Consider the following 18,885-nt stretch of genomic DNA (forward strand, 5'->3'; position numbering starts at 1 on the left):
TGCGTCATGTGCTGTTTGGGGAGTGTTTTTTGGAAGGGCCATCCTGCGTGACACTGCAGTGCCACTCCTAGATGGGCCAGGTGTTTGTGTCGGCCACTAGGGTCGCTTATCTTACTCACACAGCTACCTCATTGCGCCTCTTTTTTTCTTTGCGTCATGTGCTGTTTGGGGAGTGTTTTTTGGAAGGGCCATCCTGCATGACACTGCAGTGCCACTCCTAGATGGGCCCGGTGTTTGTGTCGGCCACTAGGGTCGCTTATCTTGCTCACACAGCTACCTCGGTGCAAATTTTAGGACTAAAAATAATATTGTGAGGTGTGAGGTATTCAGAATAGACTGAAAATGAGTGGAAATTATGGTTTTTGAGGTTAATAATACTTTGGGATCAAAATGACCCCCAAATTCTATGATTTAAGCTGTTTTTTAGTGTTTTTTGAAAAAAACACCCGAATCCAAAACACACCCGAATCCGACAAAAAAAATTCGGTGAGGTTTTGCCAAAACGCGGTCGAACCCAAAACACGGCCGCGGAACCGAACCCAAAACCAAAATACAAAACCCGAAAAATTTCAAGTGCACATCTCTAATAAACACACACACAGTATACACACAGACACAAGTAACATCTTATATCAGAAGAGATTTATTCATGAACAGTAAATGGTCGGTGGATGTGATCACTGGGGGCAGTGGGGTGTGGGGGGGGGGGGGGCACTGAGGGTGGGGGGAGGACCCCCAGGCCCATCGGGGATGGGATGAAGCGCTGTAGGGATGATACTTCGGGGCGGAGCCCAACTGTCCATGCGGAAATCAGTCTCTGCAATATATGACATTAGATATATAAGTTGATTGTTAATGAATGGAAGTTGTGCAGTCTACATACAGATCGTACAGTGAGTGTGTGCTCAGTGAGTGTGTGCTCAGTGTGTCCAGAGTGAGTGTGTGCTCAGTGAGTGTGTGCTCAGTGTGTGCGGAGTGAGTGTGTGCGGAGTGAGTGTGTGTGAAGTGAGTGTGTGCTCAGTGTGTCCAGAGTGAGTGTGTGCTCAGTGAGTGTGTGCTCAGTGTGTCCAGAGTGAGTGTGTGCTCAGTGAGTGTGTGCTCAGTGTGTGCAGAGTGAGTGTGTGCGGAGTGAGTGTGTGCTCAGTATGCATTAGCACGAGGATGACTGGGGCTCCGGATCTATGGAACAGGACAGGGGACTGCTGAGTGCAGATAAAACCTCTTATCATATTCCTCCAATCTCTACAGCCTCTTGCCCAGGGGTTCCAAATCTCAGCCCTCAAGGCACCCTGTTCAGGTTTGAAGGATATCCAGGTTTAAGCAGAGGTGACTTAATATCAGTGATGTGTGATGAGGTCCAGTGAATACCCTGGAATACAGGGGAGTATGAGGTGAGGTTCTGCCTCTCCTGCGTATACGTCACTGATAATATCCTTACACCTGTACTGCTAGGAGGTATGGGGACTGAGCTCCGGAAACCCTGTAATACAGGGGAGTATGAGGTGAGGTTCTGCCTCTCCTGCATGCACCTCACTGATAATATCCTTACACCTGTACTGCTAGGAGGTATGGGGACTGAGCTCCGGAAACCCTGTAATACAGGGGAGTATGAGGTGAGGTTCTGCCTCTCCTGCATGCACCTCACTGATAATACCCTTACACCTGTACTGCTAGGAGGTACGGGGACTGAGCTCCGGAAACCCTGTAATACAGGGGAGTATGAGGTGAGGTTCTGCCTCTCCTGCATGCACCTCACTGATAATATCCTTACACCTGTACTGCTAGGAGGTATGGGGACTGAGCCTCGGAAACCCTGGAATACAGGGGAGTATGAGATGAGGTTCTGCCTCTCCTGCATGCACCTCACTGATAATACCCTTACACCTGTACTGCTAGGAGGTATGGGGACTGAGCTCCGGAAACCCTGTAATACAGGGGAGTATGAGGCGAGGTTCTGCCTCTCCTGCATGCACCTCACTGATAATATCCTTACACCTGTACTGCTAGGAGGTATGGGGACTGAGCTCCGGAAACCCTGGAATACAGGGGAGTATGAGGTGAGGTTCTGCCTCTCCTGCATGCACCTCACTGATAATATCCTTACACCTGTACTGCTAGGAGGTATGGGGACTGAGCTCCGGAAACCCTGTAATACAGGGGAGTATGAGGTGAGGTTCTGCCTCTCCTGCATGCACCTCACTGATAATACCCTTACACCTGTACTGCTAGGAGGTATGGGGACTGAGCTCCGGAAACCCTGGAATACAGGGGAGTATGAGGTGAGGTTCTGCCTCTCCTGCATGCACCTCACTGATAATATCCTTACACCTGTACTGCTAGGAGGTATGGGGACTGAGCTCCGGAAACCCTGGAATACAGGGGAGTATGAGGTGAGGTTCTGCCTCTCCTGCATGCACCTCACTGATAATATCCTTACACCTGTACTGCTAGGAGGTATGGGGACTGAGCTCCGGAAACCCTGGAATACAGGGGAGTATGAGGTGAGGTTCTGCCTCTCCTGCATGCACCTCACTGATAATATCCTTACACCTGTACTGCTAGGAGGTATGGGGACTGAGCTCCGGAAACCCTGGAATACAGGGGAGTATGAGGTGAGGTTCTGCCTCTCCTGCATGCACCTCACTGATAATATCCTTACACCTGTACTGCTAGGAGGTATGGGGACTGAGCTCTGGAAACCCTGGAATACAGGGGAGTATGAGGTGAGGTTCTGCCTCTCCTGCATGCACCTCACTGATAATATCCTTACACCTGTACTGCTAGGAGGTATGGGGACTGAGCTCCGGAAACCCTGGAATACAGGGGAGTATGAGGTGAGGTTCTGCCTCTCCTGCATGCACCTCACTGATAATATCCTTACACCTGTACTGCTAGGAGGTATGGGGACTGAGCTCCGGAAACCCTGGAATACAGGGGAGTATGAGGTGAGGTTCTGCCTCTCCTGCATGCACCTCACTGATAATATCCTTACACCTGTACTGCTAGGAGGTATGGGGACTGAGCTCCGGAAACCCTGGAATACAGGGGAGTATGTGGTGAGGTTCTGCCTCTCCTGCATGCACCTCACTGATAATACCCTTACACCTGTACTGCTAGGAGGTACGGGGACTGAGCTCCGGAAACCCTGTAATACAGGGGAGTATGAGGTGAGGTTCTGCCTCTCCTGCATGCACCTCACTGATAATATCCTTACACCTGTACTGCTAGGAGGTATGGGGACTGAGCTCCGGAAACCCTGGAATACAGGGAGTATGAGGCGAGGTTCTGCCTCTCCTGCATGCACCTCACTGATAATACCCTTACACCTGTACTGCTAGGAGGTACGGGGACTGAGCTCCGGAAACCCTGTAATACAGGGGAGTATGAGGTGAGGTTCTGCCTCTCCTGCATGCACCTCACTGATAATATCCTTACACCTGTACTGCTAGGAGGTATGGGGACTGAGCTCCGGAAACCCTGGAATACAGGGGAGTATGTGGTGAGGTTCTGCCTCTCCTGCATGCACCTCACTGATAATATCCTTACACCTGTACTGCTAGGAGGTATGGGGACTGAGCTCCGGAAACCCTGGAATACAGGGGAGTATGAGGTGAGGTTCTGCCTCTCCTGCATGCACCTCACTGATAATATCCTTACACCTGTACTGCTAGGAGGTATGGGGACTGAGCTCCGGAAACCCTGTAATACAGGGGAGTATGAGGTGAGGTTCTGCCTCTCCTGCATGCACCTCACTGATAATATCCTTACACCTGTACTGCTAGGAGGTATGGGGACTGAGCTCCGGAAACCCTGGAATACAGGGGAGTATGAGGTGAGGTTCTGCCTCTCCTGCATGCACCTCACTGATAATATCCTTACACCTGTACTGCTAGGAGGTATGGGGACTGAGCTCCGGAAACCCTGGAATACAGGGAGTATGAGGCGAGGTTCTGCCTCTCCTGCATGCACCTCACTGATAATACCCTTACACCTGTACTGCTAGGAGGTATGGGGACTGAGCTCCGGAAACCCTGGAATACAGGGGAGTATGAGGTGAGGTTCTGCCTCTCCTGCATGCACCTCACTGATAATATCCTTACACCTGTACTGCTAGGAGGTATGGGGACTGAGCTCCGGAAACCCTGGAATACAGGGGAGTATGAGGTGAGGTTCTGCCTCTCCTGCATGCACCTCACTGATAATATCCTTACACCTGTACTGCTAGGAGGTATGGGGACTGAGCTCCGGAAACCCTGGAATACAGGGGAGTATGAGGTGAGGTTCTGCCTCTCCTGCGTGCACCTCACTGATAATATCCTTACACCTGTACTGCTAGGAGGTATGGGGACTGAGCTCCGGAAACCCTGGAATACAGGGGAGTATGAGGTGAGGTTCTGCCTCTCCTGCATGCACCTCACTGATAATATCCTTACACCTGTACTGCTAGGAGGTATGGGGACTGAGCTCCGGAAACCCTGGAATACAGGGGAGTATGAGGTGAGGTTCTGCCTCTCCTGCATGCACCTCACTGATAATATCCTTACACCTGTACTGCTAGGAGGTATGGGGACTGAGCTCCGGGAAACCCTGGAATACAGCGGAGTATGAGGTGAGGTTCTGCCTCTCCTGCATGCACCTCACTGATAATATCCTTACACCTGTACTGCTAGGAGGTATGGGGACTGAGCTCCGGAAACCCTGGAATACAGGGGAGTATGAGGTGAGGTTCTGCCTCTCCTGCATGCACCTCACTGATAATATCCTTACACCTGTACTGCTAGAAAGCTTTGGGGCAGGGGCGTATCTACCCATTGGCCAGGGTGGCACTCGCCTGGGGCTCCAGGCAAGGAGGGGTCGCCGCCTGGCAGTGCCATCCACCACGAGGGGGTAGAATCCAGTAGTACTGTCAGACTTGGTCTATTAGTGTCGGTGCCAGTGTCAGACGGCAGTGCACTGTACTCGTAATCCGACTCAACATAAACCACAGCTCCCAGAAGCCCTTGTTGCCGGGAGCTAGTGCCAAATATGCCCCCACTGCCAGCTACATGTCTCCCCAGTGCCAGATATGCCCCCACTGCCAGCTACATGTCTCCCCAGTGCCAGATATGCCCCCACTGCCAGCTACATGTCTCCCCAGTGCCAGATATGCCCCCAGTGCCAGCTACATGTCTCCCCAGTGCCAGATATGCCCCCACTGCCAGCTACATGTCTCCCCAGTGCCAGATATGCCCCCAGTGCCAAATATGCCCCCACTGCCAGCTACATGTCTCCCCAGTGCCAGATATGCCCCCACTGCCAGCTACATGTCTCCCCAGTGCCAGATATGCCCCCAGTGCCAAATATGCCCCCAGTGCCAGCTACATGTCTCCCCAGTGCCAGATATGCCCCCAGTGCCAGCTACATGTCTCCCCAGTGCCAGATATGCCCCCAGTGCCAGCTACATGTCTCCCCAGTGCCAGCTACATGTCTCCCCAGTGCCAAATATGCCCCCACTGCCAGCTACATGTCTCCCCAGTGCCAGATATGCCCCCAGTGCCAGCTACATGTCTCCCCAGTGCCAGATATGCCCCCAGTGCCAGCTACATGTCTCCCCAGTGCCAGATATGCCCCCAGTGCCAGCTACATGTCTCCCCAGTGCCAGATATGCCCCCACTGCCAGCTACATGTCTCCCCAGTGCCAGATATGCCCCCAGTGCCAGCTACATGTCTCCCCATTGCCAGATATGCCCCCACTGCCAGCTACATGTCTCCCCAGTGCCAGATATGCCCCCAGTGCCAGCAACATGTCTCCCCAGTGCCAGATATGCCCCCAGTGCCAGCAACATGTCTCCCCAGTGCCAGATATGCCCCCAGTGCCAACTACATGTCTCCCCAGTGCCAGATATGCCCCCACTGCCAGCTACATGTCCCCCCCAGTGCCAGATATGCCCCCAGTGTAAGATACACATGTCCCCCCAAGTGTTGCTTACCGCCGCGCTGCTGCTCTGCTCAGTCTGCTGCTTGTGAGGGGAGGAGAGCACAGCGTGCGCCTCTCCTGCCCCTCAGTCTCCACTCTCCGGCGGCGTTGATTCTCTCTAATTAGGCGCCGGTCCATGAGCCAATCAGAGTTCGCGGACTGGCAGCTAAGATTCCTGATTGGCTGCCGGTCCGCGAGCTCTGATTGGCTCACGGGTCGGCGCTGGGCACTGCAGACTAGGGCAGCGGGAGGCGCCGCGGGAGCTTACGAGCCGCATGCGGAGATAGAAAGAGCTGCATGCGACTCGAGAGCCTCGGGTTGGCCACCACTGGTGTAGGGGAAGGTGGCGGCCAGCCCGTGACCCTTGGTAGTAGCGTGGCCCGGGGACCACATGGCACCCTGCCCCCCGGGCCAGCCTGCATCTGGCCACAGCTGAGCTGCTGAACTGCATCCCTCATTCAGCACCCACTGTCCTGCAGGCCTCCTGGCCGAGTTGTGAGTGACTTGCAGCTGTGGGCGGGACTACTACACGGGACTGGGCGGAGCCACATGCAGTATTCGGCCCCAAGTACGCTCGGCCTCCCGGAGAACTTCCCAGTAATGTTAGCCGCTGCTCTTGGGTCTAGATGGGAGCACAGAGTCACCTGGGTCTGACACCATCCTGATTCTCCTTGGATAGGCCACTAGGAGTGAGGAGCAACGTCTACCAGCGTCCGCTCTAATCCAGATTAGCCTGTTATTATTATTGTGCATGTACATGAGATTCTATCTCCACTTCTGTGTAATAATACTTCATACAGAATTACGCTTGGTGACAATATTTGGGGGTCTAAGTTTGGTAGATTTGGAAGATTTCCAGTTTGCTTCCATTAATACTGTATACTGCATAATCAGCCGTATACTACAGGTAAGTGATATTGGTATGAAGTCAAACACTGTGATGCTATATCTCACTTAGTGAATGTTATATGTGCATACCATCCAACATTGTAAAGCAGGAAACCGGTACAAAATAGGAAAGTGGGTGTGACCATGGGTAAATGGGGCGTGGCCTCGTGGCGCTGCCACATAAGTCTATGGGACCACGGAGAAGCTAAACCCGGTACAAAGCCCCTTTTGGCCGGTACAGACCATTAAAAAACGGTACTGCACCAGCCAAAAAGATGGAGGGTATGCATATGTACGTCATTATAAACCATGAATGTACTGCGTGTGTGTGTGTGTGTTATATGTGTGTGTTTTATATGTGTGTGTGTTATATGTGTGTGTATGTTATATGTGTGTGTGTGTTATATGTGTGTGTGTGTTATATGTGTGTGAGTGTGCGTGTGTTACACAGGTGACAGGTTACGGCAGGGAGCGCCCACTCACCTCAGGAGCAGGACTGCAGGTAGTCAATTGTCTTTTCTTCATCTGAAACAGAACAATACAGTGAAGGGAAAGACTCATGGATTGTACAGCACAGCAGAAACACAGCAGCGACACTGCAGGAAGCATATCCCAGTGCCGCAGAATCACATATCAGCATATGGCGTGTCCTGTACATGGGCGTCGGGAAGTTCCACCATTGTCCTCAGCTGCACTTTATAATAAATGTCATATGTGTCACTTTTCTGCTACGGGGAAACGTATCCCCGCTGACGCTGCACCTGCCATATGCAGGACATGTGAAATAGTCGTTTAAGTGAATGAACGCTCTAATAAGACTAAAATATGACCGTACCAAATGGCAAATTGTATTCCTCAGTCACTTACAGGACTATTTCTTACCATATGGCAGACATTTTCTATTGAGAATAGGAAGCCGTTGTTTACTGGGAGGAGGTAACTATAGATATCACAAAGAAACCTTTATGTGACTGAACTCACAGCTTATGCACACGTGGCGCAGGAGGGGCATTTACAAAGAAACCTTTATGTGACTGAACTCACAGCTTATGCACACGTGGTGCAGGGGAGGCCTTTACAAAGAAACCTTTATGTGACTGAACTCACAGCTTATGCACACGTGGTGCAGGGGAGCCTTTACAAAGAAACCTTTATGTGACTGAACTCACATCTTATGCACACGTGGTGCAGGAGGGGCCTTTACAAAGAAACCTTTATGTGACTGAACTCACAGCTTATGCACACACGGTGCAGTAGGGGCCTTTACAAAGAAACCGTTATGTGACTAAACTCACAGCTTATGCGCACGTGGTGCAAGAGGGGCCTTTACAAAGAAACCTTTATGTGACTGAACTCACAGTTTATGCACACGTGGTGCAGGATGGGCCTTTACAAAGAAACCTTTATGTTACTAAACTCACAGCTTATGCACACGTGTTGCAGGAGGGGCCTTTACAAAGAAACCATTATGTGACTGAACTCACAGCTTATGCACACGTGGTGCAGGAGGGGCCTTTACAAAGAAACCTTTATGTTACTAAACTCACAGCTTATGCACACGTGGTGCAGGAGGGGCCTTTACAAAGAAACCATTATGTGACTGAACTCACAGCTTATGCACACGTGGTGCAGGAGGGGCCTTTACAAAGAAACCGTTATGTGACTGAACTCACACCTTATGCACACATCGTGAAGGAGGGGCCTTTACAAAGAAACCATTATGTGACTGAACTAACAGCTTATGCACACATGGTGCAGGAGGGGCCTTTACAAAGAAACCTTTATGTGACTAAACTCACAGCTTATGCACACACGGTGCAGGAGGGGCCTTTACAAAGAAACCATTATGTGACTGAACTCACATCTTATGCACATGTGGTGCAGGAGAGGCTTTTTACAAAGAAACCTTTTTGTGACTGAACTCACACCTTATGCACACATGGTGCAGGAGGGGCCTTTTCAAAGAAACCATTATGTGACTGAACTCACAGCTTATGCACACGTGGTGCAGAAGGGGCCTTTACAAAGAAACCTTTATGTGACTGAATTTACACCTTATAACCACACGTGGTGCAGAAGCGGCCTTTACAAAGAAACCTTTATGTGACTGAATTTACATCTTATGCACATGTGGTGCAGGAGGGTCCTTTACAAAGAAACCTTTATGCACCATATGCCCAATCCATTGTGAGTAGGGTAAGTATCTTATTCCATTCTACTTTGGATTGGTTGACTTCACTATTTAAAAAGTGGGCTGGATTCTCCTACTGTACTTACACTGGAAGTGTTCCAAACATACAAACATACTGCACTATAATTATTTTTATCTTGTTTTTCACATATGAGTGGATTTGATATGAAAGGTCCATGGAGAACTTTTTTACTTCTGGGATCAACTGAATAATTAATCATCTATATGGACATTTGCCATCCTGGTAATATTGTTAATGCTGTACCTACAGTATTTGGAACTAACCGGAGTGCCGGACCTGTTGTATTATCCCTATTAGGAGGATGTGGTCCTTTATTTGCATTTGGCTTCAAAAGTGAAACATTTGCACAGTGGGACTATTTGTATAAAGCAATTTTATAGCAAATGCTAAATGTTTTGTTGGTGAAATAGCAAGGTGAGTTCACAGACAGACAGCCGCATATGTGTATGTGATACACAGACAGACAGCCGCATATGAACCGCATATGTGTATGTGATGCACAGACAGACAGCCACATATGTGTATGTGATACACAGACAGACAGCCGCAAATGTGTATGTGATGCACAGATAGACAGCCGCATATGTGTGTGTGATACACAGACAGACAGCCGCATATGTGTATGTGATACACAGACAGACAGCCGCATATGTGTATGTGATACTCAGACAGACAGCCGCATATGTGTATGTGATGTACAGACAGACAGCTGCATATGTGTATGTGATACACAGACAGACAGCCGCATATGTGTATGTGATACACAGACAGACAGCCACATATGTGTATGTGATACAGACAGACAGCCGCATATGTGTATGTGATACACAGACAGACAGCCGCATATGTGTATGTGATACACAGACAGACAGCTGCAAATGTGTATGTGATGCACAGACAGACAGTGAGCTCTACATCTGTATGCAATATATATCTGTGCAGCAACCACTACAGAGTCTTTGTAAATGACCCCTATTCTACGCCCTGTACTGTATTCCACGCTGGGTGATATCAATAATTGCCTGTGGCACAGGACACGCTGAGTGATGTCACTAATTCACTGAGGCGCAGGAGATGCTGGGTGATGTCACTAATTGCCCTGAGGCACAGGACACTCTGGGTGATGTCGCTAATTGCCCTGAGGCACAGGACACGCTGGGTGATCTCACTAATTGCCCTGAGGCACAGGAGACACTGGATGATGTCGCTAATTGCCCTGAGGCACAGGAGACACTGGGTGATGTCACTAATTTCCCTGAGGCACAGGAGACACTGGATGATGTCGCTAATTGCCCTGAGGCACAGGACACGCCTGTAGTCACATGGGGCGATTCTACTACAGAGTTGGGGAATAAGAGAAACCAATAGGGATATCCGGAATGATTCTTACAGTGACCACAATCCCCCGATACTGAGGCATCTGCAGACGGCGCTGTACCCGGCATCTGCAGACGGCGCTGTACCCGGCATCTGCAGATGACGCTGTACCCGGCATCTGCAGACGGCGCTGTACCCGGCATCTGCAGACGGCGCTGTACCCGGCATCTGCAGACGGCGCTGTACCCGGCATCTGCAGACGGCGCTGTACCCGGCATCTGCAGACGGCGCTGTACCCGGCATCTGCAGACGGTGCTGTACCCGGACTGTAGAATAGATTTGTATTTCAAATTGTGCCTAAATTTCATCCCAGAAAGATGATTTCCTATCAGTACATGTGACCCGGCAGTGAGGGGGTTACTGAGGGCGACACTGGGAGACGGGTTACCTGGCAGGTAATAGTCTAAGACTTTAATGATGGCGGGTTTCAGGCCGGTCACTAGGACTCTCCGCTCAGCCAGGATCTCCAGGGTCTGGGGCTCAGACGTGACCTGAGGAGAGAGGAGAGAGTTACAGGAGACCTGACACAGGACAGATACACCTTATATATCACCTTCTGTAATGGCCGCTGAGGGATTACTCCTCTCATGCTGGTGCACAGAAAGGACAAGCCAATGGGACAGGTTTCATAGTAAGCTCTTGGGTCAAGGTTACTTTGCAGTGAAACATTCAGCTATCTTGTTTCCTGACACTTTCCATATATGAGACTCTAGGGCTTATCTTCTAATATTGCATGTAGGTGCGACATGTAAACTGAGCTATTATTATCTTTTATATACAGTAGTACCAAAAATACTATACAACCACGTATAGAGATTATGTGGAATTCCTCTCATCAGTCCCTGCCTCAGTGGAGCTTACAGTCTATAAAATACTAGTATTATTTTTTGGGAAATTGGAAGTAATCTGGAGCCTGAACAAGAGAAAATAAAAGTAGTGCTACTTCCATACTTCCCAGTATAGTGTGAGGGAGTAGTGCTACCACCGTACTGCCCAGTATAGTGTGAGACAGTAGTGCTACCACCATACTGCACAGTATAGTGTGAGGAAGTAGTGCTACCACCGTACTGCCCAGTATAGTGTGAGACAGTAGAGCTACCTACGTACTGCCCAGTATAGTGTGAGGCAGTAGTGCTACCACCATACTGCCCAGTATAGTGTGAGACAGTAGAGCTACCACCGTACTGCCCAGTATAGTGTGAGGAAGTAGTGCTACCACCATACTGCCCAGTATAGTGTGAGACAGTAGTGCTACCACCATACTGCCCAGTATAGTGTGAGACAGTAGAGCTACCACCGTACTGCCCAGTATAGTGTGAGACAGTAGTGCTACCACCGTACTGCCCAGTATAGTGTGAGGCAGTAGTGCTACCACCGTACTGCCCAGTATAGTGTGAGGAAGTAGTGCTACCACCATACTGCCCAGTATAGTGTGAGACAGTAGTGCTACCACCGTACTGCCCAGTATAGTGTGAGACAGTAGAGCTACCGCCGTACTGCTCAGTACAGTGTGAGGAAGTAGTGCTACTTCCATACTGCCCAGTATAGTGTGAGGAAGTAGTGCTACCACCATACTGCCCAGTATAGTGTGAGACAGTAGAGCTACCACCTTACTGCCCAGTATAGTGTGAGACAGTAGTACTACCACCGTACTGCCCAGTATAGTGTGAGACAGAAGAGCTACCACCGTACTGCCCAGTATAGTGTGAGACAGTAGAGCTACCACCGTACTGCCCAGGATAATGTGAGGAAGTAGTGCTACCACCATACTGCCCAGTATAGTGTGAGGCAGTAGTGCTACCACCGTACTGCCCAGTATAGTTGAGAGACAGTAGTGCTTCCACCGTACTGCCCAGTATAATGTGAGACAGTAGAGCTACCACTGTACTGCCCAGTATAGTGTGAGGAAGTAGTGCTACCACCGTACTGCCCAGTATAGTGTAAGGAAGTAGTGGTACCACCGTATTGCCCAGTATAGTGTGAGGAAGTAGTGCTACCACCGTACTGCCCAGTATAGTGTAAGGAAGTAGTGGTATCACCGTATTGCCCAGTATAGTGAGAGGAGGCAGTGCTACCACTGTACTGCCCAGAATAGTGTGAGGAAGCAGTGCTACCACCGTACTACCCAGAATAGTGTGAGGAAGTAGTGGTACCACCGTACTGCCCAGTATTGTGAGAGGAAGTAGTGCTACCACCGTACTGCCCAGTATAGTGTGAGGAAGTAGTGCTACCACCGTACTGCCCAGAATAGTGTGAGGAAGCAGTGCTACCACCGTACTGCCCAATATAGTGTGAGACAGTAGTGCTACCACCGTACTGCCCAATATAGTGTGGAACAGTAGAGCTATCACCGTACTGCCCAGTATAGTGTGAGACAGTAGAGCTACCACCGTACTGCCCAGTATAATGTGAGGAAGTAGTGCTACCACCGTACTGCCCAGTATAGTGTGAGGCAGTAGTGCTACCACCATACTGCCCAGTATAGTTGAGACAGTAGAGCTACCACCGTACTGCCCAGTATAGTGTGAGGAAGTAGTGCTATCAGGGTGCCCTGTATAGTGTGAGGAAGTAGTGCTACCACCATACTGCCCAGTATAGTGTGAGGAAGTAGTGCTACCACCGTACTGCCCAGTATAGTGTAAGGAAGTAGTGGTACCACCGTACTGCCCAGTATAGTGAGAGGAAGCAGTGCTACCACCATACTGCCCAGTATAGTTTAAGGAAGTAGTAGTACCACCGTATTACCCAGTATAGTGAGAGGAAGCAGTGCTACCACTGTACTGCCCAGTATTGTGTGAGGAGGTAGTGCTACCACCGTACTGCCTAGTATAGTGTGAGGAAGTAGTGCTACCACCGTACTGCCCAGTATAGTTTGAGGAAGTAGTGCTACCACCATAATGCCCAGTATAGTGTGAGGCAGTAGTGCTATCACTGTGTCCAGTATAGTGTGAGGCAGTAGTGCTATCACTGTGACCAGTATAGTGTGAGACAGTAGTGCTATCACTGTGACCATTATAGTGTGAGGCAGTAGTGCTACCACCGTACTGCCCAGTATAGTGTGAGGCAGTAGTGCTATCACTGTGACCAGTATAGTGTGAGGCAGTAGTGCTACCACTGTACTGCCCAGTATAGTGTGAGGCAGTAGTGATACCACCGTATTGCTCTGTATAGTGTGAGGCAGTAGTGCTAAAACTGTGACCAGTATAGTGTGAGACAGTATAGTGCTATCATTTTTGCCAATATAGAGTGAGGCAGTAGTGCTACCACCGTACTGCCCAGTATAGTGTGAGGCAGAAGTGATACCACTGTACTGCCCAGTATAGTGTGAGACAGAAGAGCTACCACCGTACTGCCCAGTATAAGTGTGAGACAGTAGAGCTACAACCGTACTGCCCAGGATAATGTGAGGAAGTAGTGCTACCACCATACTGCCCAGTACAGTGTGAGGCAGTAGTGCTACCACCGTACTGCCCAGTATAGTTGAGAGACAGTAGAGCTACCACCGCACTGCCCAGTATAATGTGAGACAGTAGAGCTACCACCGTACTGCCCAGTATAGTGTGAGGAAGTAGTGCTACCACCGTACTGCCCAGTATAGTGTGAGACAGTAGTGCTACCACCGTACTGCCCAGTATAGTGTGAGACAGAATAGCTACCACCGTACTGCCCAGTATAGTGTGAGACAGTAGAGCTACAACCGTACTGCCCAGGATAATGTGAGGAAGTAGTGCTACCACCATACTGCCCAGTATAGTGTGAGGCAGTAGTGCTACCACCGTACTGCCCAGTATAGTTGAGAGACAGTAGTGCTACCACCGTACTGCCCAGTATAATGTGAGACAGTAGAGCTACCACCGTACTGCCCAGTATAGTGTGAGGAAGTAGTGCTACCACCGTACTGCCCAGTATAGTGTAAGGAAGTAGTGCTACCACCGTACTGCCTAGTATAGTGTGAGGAAGTAGTGCTACCACCGTACTGCCCAGTATAGTTTGAGGAAGTATGTGCTACCACCATAATGCCCAGTATAGTGTGAGGCAGTAGTGCTATCACTGTGTCCTGTATAGTGTGAGGCAGTAGTGCTATCACTGTGACCAGTATAGTGTGAGACAGTTGTGCTATCAATGTGACCATTATAGTGTGAGGCAGTAGTGCTACCACCGTACTGCCCAGTATAGTGTGAGGCAGTAGTGCTATCACTGTGACCAGTATAGTGTGAGGCAGTAGTGCTACCACCGTACTGCCCAGTATAGTGTGAGGCAGTAGTGATACCACCGTATTGCTCAGTATAGTGTGAGGCAGTAGTGCTAAAACTGTGACCAGTATAGTGTGAGACAGTATAGTGCTATCATTTTTGCCAATATAGAGTGAGGCAGTAGTGCTACCACCGTACTGCCCAGTATAGTGTGAGGCAGAAGTGATACCACCGTACTGCCCAGTATAGGGTGAGGACGTAGCACTACCACCGTGCCTAGTATAGTGTGAGGCAGTAGTGCTACCACTGAACTGCCCAGTATAGTGTGAGGCAGTAGTGCTACCACTGTACTGCCCAGTATAGTGTGAGGAAGTAGTGCTACCACCGTACTGCCCAGAATAGTGTGAGGAAGCAGTGCTACCACCGTACTGCCCAGTATAGTGTGAGACAGTAGTGCTACCACCGTACTGCCCAGTATAGTGTGGAACAGTAGAGCTACCACCATACTGCCCAGTATAGTGTGAGACAGTAGAGCCACCACCGTACTGCCCAGTATAATGTGAGGAAGTAGTGCTACCACCGTACTGCCCAGTATAGTGTGAGGCAGTAGTGCTACCACCATACTGCCCAGTATAGTTGAGAGACAGTAGAGATACCACCGTACTGTCCAGTATAGTGTGAGGAAGTAGTGCTATCAGGGTGCCCTGTATAGTGTGAGGAAGTAGTGCTCCCACCATACTGCCCAGTATAGTGTGAGGAAGTAGTGCTACCACCGTACTGCCCAGTATAGTGTAAGGAAGTAGTGGTACCACCGTATTGCCCAGTATAGTGAGAGGAAGCAGTGCTACCACCATACTGCCCAGTATAGTTTAAGGAAGTAGTAGTACCACCGTATTGCCCAGTATAGTGAGAGGAAGCAGTACTACCACTGTACTACCCAGTATTGTGTGAGGAAGTAGTGCTACCACCGTACTGCCTAGTATAGTGTGAGGAAGTAGTGCTACCACCGTACTGCCCAGTATAGTTTGAGGAAGTAGTGCTACCACCATAATGCCCAGTATAGTGTGAGGCAGTAGTGCTATCAATGTGACCAGTATAGTGTGAGGCAGTAGTGCTATCACTGTGACCAATATAGTGTGAGACAGTAGTGCTATCACTGTGACCATTATAGTGTGAGGCAGTAGTGCTACCACCGTGCCTAGTATAGTGTGAGGCAGTAGTGCTACCACTGAACTGCCCAGTATAGTTTGAGGCAGTAGTGCTACCACTTTACTGCCCAGTATAGTGTGAGGAAGTAGTGCTACCACCATACTGCCCAGTATAGTGTGAGGCAGTAGTGCTATCACTGTGACCAGTATAGTGTGAGACAGTAGTGCTATCACTGTGACCAGTATAGTGTGAGACAGTAGTGCTATCACAGTGACCAGTATAGTGTGAGGCAGTAGTGCTACCACCGTACTTCCCAGTATAGTGTGAGGCAGTAGTGCTATCACTGTGACCAGTATAGTGTGAGGCAGTAGTGCTACCACCGTACTGCCCAGTATAGTGTGAGGCAGTAGTGATACCACCGTACTTCCCAGTATAGTGTGAGGCAGTAGTGCTACCACCGTACTGCCCAGTATAGTTGAGAGACAGTAGTGCTACCACCGTACTGCCCAGTATAGTGTGAGACAGTAGAGCTACCACCGTACTGCCCAGTATAGTGTGAGGAAGTAGTGCTATCAGGGTGCCCTGCATAGTGTGAGGAAGTAGTGCTACCACCATACTGCCCAGTATAGTGTGAGGAAGTAGTGCTACCACCGTACTGCCCAGTATAGTGTAAGGATGTAGTGGTACCACTGTACTGCCCTGTATAGTGTGAGGCAGTAGTGCTATCACCGTACTGCCCAGTATAGTGTGAGACAGTGGTCCTACCACCGTGCCCAGTATAGTGTGAGGAAGTAGTGCTACCACCATACTGCCCAGTACAGTGTGAGGCAGTAGTGCTATCACTGTGACCCGTATAGTGTGAGCCAGTAGTGCTATCACTGTGACCAATATAGAGTGAGGCAGTAGTGCTTACACCGTACTGCCCAGTATAGTTTGAGGCAATAGTGATATCACCGTACTGCCCAGTATAGTGTGAGGAAGTAGCGCTACCACCGTGCCCAGTATAGTGTGAGGCAGTAGTGCTACCACTGAACTGCCCAGTATAGTGTGAGGCAGTAGTGCTACCACCGTACTGCCCAGTATAGTGTGAGGAAGTAGTGCTATCAGGGTGCCCTGTATAGTGTGAGGAAGTAGTGCTACCACCATAATGCCCAGTATAGTGTGAGGAAGTAGTGCTACCACCGTACTGCCCAGTATAGGGTAAGGAAGTAGTGGTACCACCGTATTGCCCAGTATAGTGAGAGGAAGCAGTGCTACCACTGTACTGCCCAGTATAGTGTGAGGCAGTAGTCCTACTACCGTGCCCAGTATAGTGTGAGGAAGTAGTGCTACCACCATACTGCTCAGTAAAGTGTGAGGCAGTAGTGCTATCACTGTGACCAGTATAGTGTGAGCCAGTAGTGCTATCACTGTGACCAATATAGAGTGAGGCAGTAGTGCTGCCACCGTACTGCCCAGTATAATGTGAGACAGTAGAGCTACCACCGTACTGCCCAGTATAGTGTAAGGAAGTAGTGGTACCACCGTATTGCCCAGTATAGTGTGAGGAAGTAGTGCTACCACCGTACTGCCCAGTATAGTGTAAGGAAGTAGTGGTATCACAGTATTGCCCAGTATAGTGAGAGGAAGCAGTGCTAACACTGTACTGCCCAGTATAGTGTGAGGAAGCAGTGCTACCACCGTACTACCCAGTATAGTGTGAAGAAGTAGTGGTACCACCGTACTGCCCAGTATTGTGAGAGGAAGTAGTGCTACCACCGTACTGCCCAGTATAGTGTGAGGAAGTAGTGCTACCACCGTACTGCCCAGAATAGTGTGAGGAAGCAGTGCTACCACCGTACTGCCCAGTATAGTGTGAGACAGTAGTGCTACCACCGTACTGCCCAGTATAGTGTGGAACAGTAGAGCTATCACCGTACTGCCCAGTATAGTGTGAGACAGTGGAGCTACCACCGTACTGCCCAGTATAATGTGAGGAAGTAGTGCTACCACCGTACTGCCCAGTATAGTGTGAGGCAGTAGTGCTACCACCATACTGCCCAGTATAGTTGAGAGACAGTAGAGCTACCACCGTACTGCCCAGTATAGTGTGAGGAAGTAGTGCTATCAGGGTGCCCTGTATAGTGTGAGGAAGTAGTGCTACCACCATACTGCCCAGTATAGTGTGAGGAAGTAGTGCTACCACCGTACTGCCCAGTATAGTGTAAGGAAGTAGTGGTACCACCGTACTGCCCAGTATAGTGAGAGGAAGCAGTGCTACCACCATACTGCCCAGTATAGTTTAAGGAAGTAGTAGTACCACCGTATTACCCAGTATAGTGAGAGGAAGCAGTGCTACCACTGTACTGCCCAGTATTGTGTGAGGAGGTAGTGCTACCACCGTACTGTCTAGTATAGTGTGAGGAAGTAGTGCTACCACCGTACTGCCCAGTATAGTTTGAGGAAGTAGTTCTACCACCATAATGCCCAGTATAGTTTGAGGCAGTAGTGCTATCACTGTGTCCAGTATAGTGTGAGGCAGTAGTGCTATCACTGTGACCAGTATAGTGTGAGACAGTAGTGCTATCACTGTGACCATTATAGTGTGAGGCAGTAGTGCTACCACCGTACTGCCCAGTATAGTATGAGGCAGTAGTGCTATCACTGTGACCAGTATAGTGTGAGGCAGTAGTGCTACCACCGTACTGCCCAGTATAGTGTGAGGCAGTAGTGATACCACCGTATTGCTCAGTATAGTGTGAGGCAGTAGTGCTAAAACTGTGACCAGTATAGTGTGAGAGAGTATAGTGCTATCATTTTTGCCAATATAGAGTGAGGCAGTAGTGCTACCACCGTACTGCCCAGTATAGTGTGAGGCAGAAGTGATACCACTGTACTGCCCAGTATAGTGTGAGACAGAAGAGCTACCACCGTACTGCCCAGTATAATGTGAGACAGTAGAGCTACCACCGTACTGCCCAGTGTAGTGTGAGGAAGTAGTGCTACCACCGTACTGCCCAGTATAGTGTGAGACAGTAGTGCTACCACCGTACTGCCCAGTATAGTGTGAGACAGAAGAGCTACCACCGTACTGCCCAGTATAGTGTGAGACAGTAGAGCTTCAACCGTA

At 49.7% G+C, this 18,885-nt stretch overlaps 1 protein-coding gene across 2 annotated transcripts in view; it reads right to left on the reverse strand.

The window, feature by feature from the left end:
* Positions 1-656: 656 nt before the first annotated feature.
* LOC135056914 (alpha-2-macroglobulin-like protein 1) overlaps positions 657-18,885 on the reverse strand; it is a 416,894-nt gene continuing 398,665 nt past the window's right edge. For both annotated transcript variants that reach the window (XM_063962689.1, XM_063962688.1), the window contains exons 36-38: positions 10,823-10,925; positions 7,328-7,369; positions 657-817 (exon numbers count right to left, since the gene is read on the reverse strand). In XM_063962689.1, the coding sequence (XP_063818759.1) occupies positions 7,329-7,369; positions 10,823-10,925 (144 nt within the window). In that variant the 3' untranslated portion in view covers positions 657-817; position 7,328. The remainder of the gene's footprint in view (positions 818-7,327; positions 7,370-10,822; positions 10,926-18,885) is intronic.

The sequence above is a fragment of the Pseudophryne corroboree genome, chromosome 3 (assembly GCF_028390025.1).
Source record: "Pseudophryne corroboree isolate aPseCor3 chromosome 3, aPseCor3.hap2, whole genome shotgun sequence".
Taxonomy (NCBI): Eukaryota; Metazoa; Chordata; class Amphibia; order Anura; family Myobatrachidae; genus Pseudophryne; species Pseudophryne corroboree.